Here is an 11966-nt window from a genome sequence, read left to right on the forward strand (position 1 = left end):
CTTGTGACTTAATATGTGAGGCTCTGGTCCGATGAGAGGAATATAATGCTTGTTTTTATTTTGCTGCAGATTATTATTGTGGAGTTTGGAGGGAAACCATTTAGCTGCTCAGGACTAACTCTTGACCAGTGGCTGTGGTGCATTTTCATTGGCGTTGGAGAGCTGCTTTGGGGACAGGTGAGCTGTTGTGTTCATCAATCACTGGTGCCATACTTAACAGCTTCATAATGTGACCAGCATAATCAAGACCAAGTCCGGCAAACTTTGCAAGTGTATCTTTTTCCTGCTTCCGTTGCTTAGTCTAATTCTTGATGACTTTTTTTTACCCAAGAGGGACTGTGCCATGCCTGTTCAGCATGAATTATGAGATGACCTGAGAAGGTTTTACCTTCTTAATAACATCAATATAGTACCTTCAATATAATATGACATCCCTTAGCAGGAGTGTTAGAAAATATTCTAACACAGTGGCTTCAGTTTTTTCAGCGCGTCTGAACTATTTTATGATTTTTGAACATTCGCAATTTTCCTCATTTTGCCCTATATTTAAAATTGGAATTATACACAATATACAGGTTAACGTAAGTCAAAATATTTTCTTCAGGTAATTTCCTCAATTCCGACAAGCCGCCTCAAGTTCCTGAAGGAAGCTGGCCATGGTACAACGAAAGACGACATCCCTGAAGGAGAGTTAATGGAGGATAATGACGAAATTGACCATGCCGAGATGGAACTTCGCCGGGGCCAGATCCTCTGGTTCAGAGGTCTGAATAGAATCCAGACTCAGGTATGCTGACAAACTCATAGCCCACCACAGCAATGGATCGCTGACTGGAAGCTGCTGTTCAAAATGAACTAGACCACTTTTTCCACCCCCCCGCCCCCCCCCCAAAAAAGCAGTTCCCACTATCTTTACGGTGTCTTTCAGTGAACTGTTTTTTTTTGTTTTAAATAAAATAGTATTTACTTAAACTGTCCCTCCTCTAGGTAATGTCCATCCAAAGTTATACCAAGTGCTTAGAACCAATCTGTTTTCAAATTCTTGTTTAACTGGCCAAAAATAACCTCTGCTTCAGGAATTCTACTCTTCTGTCTCTCTCCCCTCTCTTCAAATGGCTGTTACACATTTTTCATAGTGCCTTTTTTCCTTTTTTACTGTTCTATTCTTGTTGTGGGGCGCTTGATCTTGTCCAGTATAACTGGGACTCTACTTCCTTTCATTTATTTTCCCTGTTTTGCTTTATTTTCCACGTCTTTCCACCCACTTACTTTCTCTCTCGCCTTTCACTTCCTCTCTTTACCTCTTTGTTCCCTTTTATTCTTAATCTCAATTCCCCTGCTTTCCATCCCAGCCCCCAACCCATCCCCCCCCACTGTTTTCCGCCCCCCCACCTTATTTCAATCAATCCCCCAAATCCCCGCCCCCCCCCCCCCCCCACCCCAACAACCCCCAACCTTTCTCTCTAACCACCCTTGCCTGTTCGCTCGCTCTCACCCACGCAACCTCGTTCTCTTTCTATCTTTTCGATGTGGAGCAAAGCTGTCTTACTCTCTGATTCTTTGCAGATGGGCGTTGTCAACACCTTCCAGGGTGGACCTTCCTTGCAGGGAGCACTGAGGCGGCAGCCTTCCATAATCAGCCAACACCACGATGTAAAAAATCTTTCTACCCCAACACATGTAGTGCTTTCTACTGGCAATACTACTCCTACTACTTCTGCTACTACTACTGTGGGGCGTGAGTGCCGGTTTCTTAAAAACTGCATGAAATTAATATCATCTCCGTCCATGCACTTAACTTATTACTATCCTTTTTTCCCCTTTTAGTTTCCTGAATGTTCTCTCATTTCAGCCCTTTTTTATTTTATTTTTATTTCAAAGGTTGCTGCATCTAAACGTTTTTCTTTTTCTCGCAGGAATGGAGTTTTTCAGATAAATACTCAAAAGATGTCATTTTAAAATTTATATATGTATATATATGAAGTAGGGGTGCAACGACTATTGTATAATTTAAAAATCCATCAGTTGGACCAATATTGAATGTTTTTTCTGATTTTCTAGATAGATTGAATATGCTCTAACTTTAACCAGTGCATTCACCTAAAACGAGGCAAATACATTAACATACTTTTTTTTTCAGACTGATTTTATAATATAATTTTGAAGGGCATTTAAACTCTGCTTAGAGATTGAAAGGTTTGACATCAAGTGCCTGTTTAGCAGGGATCCTGAAGTTCATCATATAAGAAATTCCCCTTGATACAGATATAGTTTAAGACTTCAGCACTATTCAGCACTTTGGGATGATGACTTTCTATTTAAAAGGGACAATGGTTCAGTCATATCTGCCACTTTCACTGAGATTAGCAAGATTGGCATGCGTAATGTTTTTGAAACTCGGACCATCCACAATCTATCTCTGCCTTGTAAGTCAATTTAATTTTGGTCCCCTGGTCTGAGAACATGAGAAATAGAAGCAGGAGCAAGTGATACAGCTGCTCAAGCCTGCTCCGTTATTCAGCAAGATCAGGGCTGATCATGTACCTCCACTCAACTTTCCAACCCTATCCCTCGATTTCCATTTCCCGTACATCTACCTATAATTCCCAAAGTCTATTGCACAGCATCAAGTGTGAAATAGTTTGCATATATTTTAAGGTTAGATTGAGTGTTAAATTAATCTTTAATCTTTAATGCACCAGAGATTTGAAACTTAAATAAAAGCCAGAGAACTTTAATGGTCACCCTGTTTTGTGGCAGCTCCACACAATTAATGCACCAAATGACATTTGCCAGTGCTTTAAGGATTGACTTGTTACTTGCTTGTAGTAAATAATAAATTTGAGCTCGTTTTATTCTTCTGCTTAGCATCCCTTTTGAAATCAATGAATTGGAAAGTTTATGTTTGGATTTGGGACAGGGGCAGTGATGTCAGCACAAGGTATCTTATTAGATGCAGGGATGTCACAATACAAACTTTTAACGGCTAGTAACTGAATCTTTTTATATGTGTATGTTGTCTTGTAGCTTGCAGCTATATCTGGTTCTGTGTAGCACTAATCCCATTTTACTGTATGAAGGGCCAGGCAATTCGATATTGGATTGGATCTATGCTGCTATGTCACCATATGATACTGGAATTGTCAAGTTAATTAAACATTTCTTCCAGGGGTCAAAATCTTTCTTTTGTCCTTCATTGTTCTGCTGTAATTGCGTTTTACAATTTCAATTTTGTTGAACGTAATAGTGTGCAATATGTTGATTTGCTTTATTGTATTATGACATCTCTGTAGTGGCTCAGTGATGAAAGCCTGTAAGTGCACAATGAAACTATGATTCCACTGCTCAACTTCAAATATTCTTTGCACCTCTGATAGACGAGATTTTTTGTCTATTAATCTGGCTTTAGTTCACAGTGTAAATGTTCGAGTGTAAGCCCAAGAATTTTTGAGGTTTTTCAAATGTCTGAGATCTATGGTATAAATGCAGAATGCAAAAGCTGTGAATTGATCTGACTGTTAGAACTGGGAGCCTCTGTTTTCATCTCTAGGCATCCTTACTAGTAAGGTAGTAGCACCATTCAGTGTAAAAGTGAGAGCTGCTGGCCGTACCCTGAGCCTGTAAATCTGTTGAAAGCAATAAGTTGCACATTGGATTCAGTAGTTAAAGCCATCAGTATGATTTAAGTATTCATTTTTATATTGTTTGTGAAATGGTCTACAGAACTAACTGAACTGATGTCATCTTTAGATCTCCAGTATAGGCAACAAATGTCTGTATATATAAGAAAGGTATTTGAAACCAGTTACTCAAGTATAGTTAATTGGTAATTGTGCATTTTAGGGCAGTGGAGTACCTTTTCTGAAGTTAAATGGAGTTAGCTGCATTGCAGGAAACAGCTGCAGTTTATTGATCATGATGTCCAGGCTGCTATTTGTTGAAACAAAAAGGCCATTTATTGAGTTTACCATTGTGCTGCTATCATCATTCAGTCTTAAAAGGGGAGGAAAGTACTGTGCAATCTTCCTGAAAAGTGACTCTAAAATGGTACCACCACCTTCAGGAAGAATATTCATTTGTAATCTGTGACAGCTAATTACTGGAAGCCAGACTCTTTCCAGGTAAACTTGTCTTTTTTTTGCAGCAGCAGAAGATCGTGCCTGTGAAAAGTATGTTATTTCCATCTAGTGATTGTGTTGTGAAGACTGCGCCCTTTTACACTCCCTTTGTTGTCTTGTAATTGAGCTTTCAGCATTGCTTCATTGCCTTGGGAACAATTCTGTTGTATGGAATTCAAAGCCATAATGGTTTTTCCTCTTATTTTCTGATTTAAATTAGTAGCAGCAAGGGCATATCAAAGGTGTTTTTCTTTTTTTTAAAAAAACTTGTTAGTGTAGCTGTTCATTGTTGCTTTTGAGCCACAAGCGCAGGTAAGTTTGAGTTTGTAAAGCTGCTGCTTCGAAACTGAATAGCAAGTGTGGAACCTTGACGGTTTGTGCAGTTTGGTTCTGGTCAAGTAATATCATCACTGTTTGTCCAGTCGGTAGAAGCTATTGCCATTTTAACACCTACTGAAGGAGCTCTTAAAGTGACGTCATTTATCACCATGCCAAAGACAATGCCTTTGATCAACCTCGCGTGAGCTTGAGAAACCCTTTTTTTTAAGCGTTTGAGTAAATTGGAAGAAGCTGTAATATGTTGGGCACAACTATGTAAATTTTAATCTTGAGATTTTTTTTTCCCTGCAATAAAATTTGTGAGGTGGCTTGCTCCAGCAATTGCCACAGGGTTCTGCATTATCTTTGAATTTTCACCCCGATAGTTTAGGTGTGTTTTAGGGCTCCTGTTGCAAAGTTTGAAGGGAGAGCGCAAATTACTTAGGTTTTTGTTTTCAGAAAATTTGAGCACGGCAGTTTAGATGGTCGAAAGATTGAAGTGCGTGTAGAATTTATATTTCATCGCATTAGATTTGATTACATAGAATGTTATTACACACTGAAAGCCTACCTGAAAGACAAGGGCAACCATCAAAAAATTTTGGTTCAACATCTCCTTGTGATTTAATAAATATGTTGATGGTTCTCCACTCCAGTATGGAGTGGAAGACTGCACTTAACATTCAAATGCAGAATTCAACAATGAAAGGAAGTCAGTTCCTTGCCTTAGAGTGAGTTGAACAGGCAGGAACTGTGACACCCGCTCTATGTACTGTGAAACATACAGTAAATAATCTGCACCTACATGGAATTTAGTTTCTTAACATGTACATTAGGCTTTAAGGAACGACATCGTTGCATCTTTCACAAAAGCTCACAAATGTGTCCAGCAAGTAGCTGAGCTGCAGACACCATGAAGGCGAGGCCTGGGAGCAGGGGTACACAAGGTACAGAACACCAGGGCCCATGCTGTAGTGTGGACACAAGAGGCAACACTCATGCACCTGATAACAAGACAGCGTGGGTGATCAGAAGGCAGAATAAGGCCAACGATGATTATTTTGTTGACTGGATTGGAGCGGATAACGATTGTAGAGTCTGTAGCAACTTGAGGTGTCTAGTCCAGGTAACATAGACAATTTTCTGACTACACTGAGGGAACTGGAACATAACTTGCACGCTCTGGTTTCTTATGTTGACCATGTTAAGTCTTCAAAAAAAATTAGCCCCAGTTACTTGAGTGCAAGCTGGGAAATTGTCTCTAAATACCACAAACTATTATGAGGGAATGCAGAGCAAAGAGAGTGAGCAGTGCTACACTACAAGTAAGAGCTTGTTTAAGATGTAAATTGGCTTCCTTTATGGAAATGAAGGGTGAAGTGGAGTTTCCATGCATTACTGTATTCCACTCTTGGAGAGAGGCAGAAGTTGCATGGAAAAGATAAAAACAGGATCCTGCTAGAAATGAGTAATTTTGTTTTTGCTGCAGCATGAATTTAGCTTTAGACATTTCTAGACCATTAGGGTTTTTGTGTCAAAAACAGAATTACCTGGAAAAACTCAGCAGGTCTGGCAGCATCGGTGGAGAAGAAATCAGTTAACGTTTCGAGTCTTCATGACCCTTCGGCAGAACTGAAGTATAGTTAGGAGAAAGGCGAAATATAAGCTGGTCTAAGGTGGGGGGGCGGGGGGAGAGAGAAGTTGAGGGTGGGATGATTGTGGAGATAAGCAAGCAGTGATAGGAGCAGATAATCAAAAGATGTCACAGACAAAAGGATCAAAGAGGTGTTGAAGGTGGTGATATTGTCTAAGAAAAGTGCTAATTAAGAATGGAAGACACGATACTCAAGGTACAGCTCTAGTGGGGGTGGAAAGACTAACTTTTGTGTCAGCTGACAGCCATCAATTTGCATTACGAATTACCACAGCCTTTAACTGAAACCACTTCGACATCTTGTTGGATGGTGTAAAAGGATATAAAATGCCGTCTTTGCAAATTCATCCATTAAATTCTTACGTAGCCAGGCTGTTGTGAGTCCTGTTATGTATGTATTGTTGTAGCTTAATCCGCTTTAGAATCAATTTTATTATCTATTACTGGTAAAGGCCATTTACCATTGGCAGGATTATTTTCTGCTTAGGTTTGTGCTTACAATGAAAAAGTTATCACTTAATATTCATAAGTAATCTTAATTGTAATTAAATTATTTAAAGAAACAATGCTGTACAAATACATTCAATAGGTCAAAAAAAACAGAAATGAGCCATCGAAGAATGATTTTCTTTCAAGGTACGTGAAGTAACTCTAGAAAGTAATTTTTTAAAAACACAATTTCTATTTCTGGAGCCCAAGTCTTGGGTACTTGGCTTACAGCTGAGATGTTGGCAGGGCCCATAGCCTTTTTCTGTATCCAGTGCACTTAACCATTTCTTGATATTATATGGAATTGGCTGAAGAGGGGGCGGGGGGGTCAATGGTTCAGCCTAATCTTGTGCATTGACGTGCTGGGCACTCCCTTCTATGAGGATGGGGATGTTCATGGAGCGTCCTCCTTCTGTCAGTTGTTTAATTGTACCCCAGTGTTTACAACTGGATGTGGCAGTTGATCTGACCTGTTGATTATTGGATCATGAATCTCTGTCCAAAGCACGCTGCTTCCACTGATTAACAGAGCCTGGGAGAGGGGTGTACAAGGTGCAAAACACTGGGGGCCCGTGCTCTAGGGGTCTTAGGCTCACTGCCAGAAGACCAACAATCATTGGCTGAGCAGCCTGTCAGTCGGGATGGTCCATGTGCCAGATGGGCTGCTTTGGACACTACAGCCAATCTGGCATGGAGACCATCCCAATTGACAGGCTACTTGGCCAATGATTTCTGTTGTTCTGGAAAACAACAGTCATTGGGTGAGTAGGATGTGGCGGATTCCCCAGTCCCTCCTTTCTTGCCTGCCTTGTTGGCTGTTCTGTTTCTGTTTGGTGTTGTGCCTATGGGTGCTTTCTTCATTCTTCAGAGCTGGCTAGACTTTGGAGCACAAGGTAACATAAAGGGCATAGTGCCCCTACGTTAAGCTTATCCCCACAAGACCCTTCCCGATCTCCTCCCTTGATGGTCTGTCCCTGGTTCAACTTTGCTTGCTAGTTGGTTTATAGAGTGCTTTCCACAACCTCACAAAAGTCCTTTTCTCAGCTCTTGTGAAATACTTTTATAGTAAGTGTTATGATGTTGGGAATTCTGACATCCAATTTGCACTGAGTTAGATTCACAAACAATGGACCAGATGCTGGGCGAGAAATTGGATTTTTGGGAGTGAGATCCCTTAAAGTTCTGAAATGGAGTTTGCAGCACAGGCACACACTTTTGATGCAAAGTGTGCCAGATGCTGTATTGGTGAGGGGTTTATTAAGGTAATAAGAGGCCTGGAAATAGGAGAAGCACCAGGGCCTATGGTTTCTCTCCCTGGCCCTGCATGAAGGTTCCAGGTTTGATATGGCACCCACCCCAACCATCCTTTTTGTTCTCTGTTGGCTTATCAGAGGCAGGAGGAAGTGCAGTTTGCCTCAAAAGCAGAGATATTAAAGTGCCAGTCAGGACCTGGAACACATGATGATCAGTATCTATTAATCCTCCTCTGTTTTGTCTATATGGATGTGAAGACCCCAGAACCTGTCTGGCTGTAATGTTGAATAACCTGATGATGAGGCTTGTATATCATGAACAATGGTTAATCGGGTAAAACATGGGAAAATTAACAAAGTCAATGTTTTTATAAAAGCAGGAGAGGAAGAAAAATGGTAGAAGGGAAGATGTTTTTTTCTCTTTTACATGATGTTGTATCTCATTAATATTTATCCTCCAAAGAAAATAGATCTTCACAGGATTTCAATTAATTAAAGCTAAAAATTTAGTTCAACATGGCGTCTTGTTTTTTAACGCCGCAAGTTCTGACCAAGAGGTTTTTATTGTGGGGTGTAGCAGTTATGGGAGGGGGTAGAAGAAGGTGGCCTGAACTGAAGGAGTGGAGAAAAATGAGAGGTTGCAACCGATGTGGGAGCAGAGCCTAAAGATTTGAAAATATTACAAATCAGGCAAGGTTTTTTTTTGTGCCTTTTATCATTACAGAGGTTTTTTGAGCATTCCCAGATATGGGAGCAGTATTCAAATCTAAGAGAGAATTGGACTTTGGCAAGATTTATGGGAAGGATCATTCATCGAGAGAAGAAGAAAAAGAGTTGCTTGAAGGCAAATTCACGAATGGAGTGTATGGAAGAGTTCTGTTTGAGGTCAAGGCAGCATAAGGCAACAAATGCCAATAGATAAGAAAAGATAAAGCCATCAAGGTTAAGGTGCGATGTCTATTGGTTAGACTTGCAGGAAGAAACTAATATTGAAGAGAACTGGATTTTCACTGCCCCATCTAAGGGAAAGTTATATGAACCTTTAATTATAGCACAAGTGGTTTGAGAAGAAAATGGGTAACCATGAGCAGTTTTACTGAAAGACTGTAAGATAATTAATTTAAAAGAACAATATAGCAAACCTTCTTCAGGATACTAAAAATTATTCACCAAAGTATTCAAGACTATGTTCCAAGGGTATCTAATATAGGAATGAGAATATGCCATTCAGTCCTTCAACCTGTCCTGTCGTCCTGTTAGATCATGGCTGATCTGGTCATTTGCTGCATATTCCCTGATATTCTTATCTAACAAAAATGTGTCGATCTCAGTCTTGAAAATGTAATTGATGCAGCATTCTTTGCCTTGTGGGGGAGGTAGTTCCAGATTTCTGCTACCCACTGTGTGGAAAAAGTGTTTCCTGACTTCATACTTCAATGGCCTCACTCTAATTTTAAGATTAAGCCCCCTTGTTCTGGATTTCCCCACCAGAGAAAATACTTTTTATCATCATAAACAGATAAGCAGCAAGAACTCTTGAAGAACTTGTTGAAAACTATACTTATCGTAGGTTAGGCTTAAATATTGATATAAAGACAATGGTGCAGTCATTGGAAAAGTAGCTGGATGATCTTCAACATAATTAAATGTAACATTTCCCAAAAGAAACAAGCGTAGACACTGAGAATAAGATTGAAGAGTTGACATGAATAGGAATAAACATGAAGACTAAGAGGCTGATGGCATACATAACTGCTAAGGGGAGCTAATGAAAATCTTGACTCTTACAAGTAAGATCATTAACTTTTTAAGTGTCCAGGGATTCCCAGATACTTGGTCATTACTGATTAGGAAGCAGGATCTATAAAATCAAATTGGCAAGTTGTTTTTGTTGTAATTGTGGAATGACAGCATCTTCCTCGAGACTGAGATTTTTTTGTTTGCTGAAATGCCACTTTGTCAACCAATTTTTCTTCCTTTTTTTTTAAAGGAAAACATTTTCCTGACCATCTATAAGAGTCAGCTTAACAGAGGGGAGATGTTGGTAATATCACTGGACTAGTAAACCATAGGCCCAGACTAATGCTCTGGGGACATGGATTCAAATCCCATCACAGAGCTAGTGGAGTTTAAATTCAATTAAATCTGGAATATGAAGCTAGTCTCAGCTGTGGTGACCATGAAACTGCCATGGATTGTTGTTGTAAAAACCCATCTGGTTCACTAATGTCCTTTAGGAAAGGAAATCTGTCATCTTTAGTTGGTCTGGCCTACATGTGACTCAAGACCCACAGCAATGTGGTTGACTCTTGACTGCTCTCTGAAATGGCCTAAGCAAACCACTCAGTTCAAGGGCAATTAAGGATGGGCAGCAGAGGCTGGCCTTGCCAGCGATGCTCACATCTCATGAAAGAATAAAAATAAACTTAGCTATTGTGCTTCTGACCAAATCAGTTAAGCCAGCAGCCAGCCCTAAAGTACAGTACTGTAAGTCCTCACTTAAAGTTGCAGTTACGTTCCTGAAAATCGTAACTTTAGAGTGAATCATGGGTTCCCACAGGGATCGATGTTAAAGCCAGAGTTGGATTCCTTTGTACATTTCTTGTCTGGAAAAACCATGTACAAGTTGAAATACTGTATCGTATATGTGCAGCATTGTGCATTCCTAGCTGGAATAACTTGCGAAATAAAATACGTCACTAAGTATAAAAGAAATACAATATACAAATTAAATTCCTCTTAAAAAAGCACAGTACCAATTACAGTACCCTGTCAAAAACAGAATTACCTGGAAAAACTCAGCAGGTCTGGCAGCATCGGCGGAGAAGAAAAGAGTTGACGTTTCGAGTCCTCATGACCCTTCAGCAGAACTGAGCAAACTTAGGAGAGGAGTGAAATATAAGCTGGTTTAAGGTGGGGGGAGAGAAGTTGGTGGGGGGGAGGGGGTGGTGGTTGTAGGGACAAGCAAGCAGTGATAGGAGCAGATAATCAAAAGATGTCACAGACAAAGGAACAAAGAGGTGTTAAAGGTGGTGTCATCTCTGCAGTAAACTGTACTTTTAGATTGACCAGACTCCATCTAGTGGCAGAAGTTAGTCAGTGCCGTTAGCAGCTCCCTGTACTGAACAACTTCTAGATGGAGCCCAGGACTTAGTGTGAATTCAGGAGCAGAGCCAGAAGCAGGAGTCCGGAGTAACTGAAGAACAGACGCTGAGGACTTGGGTAAGAGGAGAGGCCTGGAGGCAAGTGGGGGAGGCAGCAAGGTCAGGAGTGGGAAGAATAGGGATTGGAGGGTGGAAGCACTGCGGGAAATGTCATGTGAGCAGACAGGCCATAGAAGAGGAAGTCTGTGGCAAATAATGTTCAAGTGAAACTGACAAGGTTAAACTGATATGTTGACACTACTTAATTTAACAACACTAAAGTGAAACAATGTTAAGTGAGTCGACGTTAAACAAGGACTTACTGTAGTAATATTAGACTAGTTTCCATTCCATTTCAGTTTATCTGTCACAGGTGAGGGTTGAAAGAAATCAGCATATGGTTACATTATTGCATTTAATTTTCCTCACATAACAGGAGGATAAGGGCTAAAGTCTGTATTACATGTTTTTGGTGCCTTTAGGTGGGCGTGGGGAGGGATGTAGGGAAAGGTGGTGAGTCTGATCCAAAGAATTCCACATTTTCCTGATGCACTAACTTCATCAACTTAGATTTTAAGCTATGCATGGTAAAAATGGTGTAATAAATCATAATTAAATCCCAGGTGAGTTCACTCTTCAATTCAATGCAGCACAAGAAGCAAAGATGCACAAACTATCTTTCCAATAGCACAAATCCTCCCCAAGAATAATACAGTAAATGGACCGATTTGGGCTGAGGCTATTTACTCCATTGCTTTTCTATTGTTCACTAACAGCTATTTTATCTAATGCTCTTAACGGTCAATCTTTATCCAATGTATGTATTGCTGATTTCTTATTGATCTGATCTTCTCAGAATGTGTATCCAATTACACCCCTCCCTACCCCAATCATTCTAATAGTGTTTAGTTTGCAGAATTTGTTAGGCTGGCCTAGTTTTCTCATCTTCACTTGACACAAGGTACGGAAGAAGGTGTCAAAAAGGTGCGCC

The 11966-nt window shown here is 40.2% G+C and overlaps 1 protein-coding gene across 4 annotated transcripts in view; it reads left to right on the forward strand.

The window, feature by feature from the left end:
* LOC144683356 (plasma membrane calcium-transporting ATPase 1-like) overlaps positions 1-11966 on the forward strand; it is a 191032-nt gene that overhangs the window by 176517 nt on the left and 2549 nt on the right. For 3 of the 4 annotated variants that reach the window (XM_078546295.1, XM_078546294.1, XM_078546293.1), the window contains 2 exons: positions 70-177; positions 605-787. In XM_078546295.1, the coding sequence (XP_078402421.1) occupies positions 70-177; positions 605-787 (291 nt within the window). Of the gene's footprint in view, positions 1-69; positions 178-604; positions 788-1566; positions 1654-11966 lie in introns of all 4 variants that reach the window. The other variant, XM_078546296.1, reaches the window with a different exon arrangement.

This window comes from Cetorhinus maximus, chromosome 8, assembly GCF_964194155.1.
Source record: "Cetorhinus maximus chromosome 8, sCetMax3.hap1.1, whole genome shotgun sequence".
Classification (NCBI taxonomy): Eukaryota; Metazoa; Chordata; class Chondrichthyes; order Lamniformes; family Cetorhinidae; genus Cetorhinus; species Cetorhinus maximus.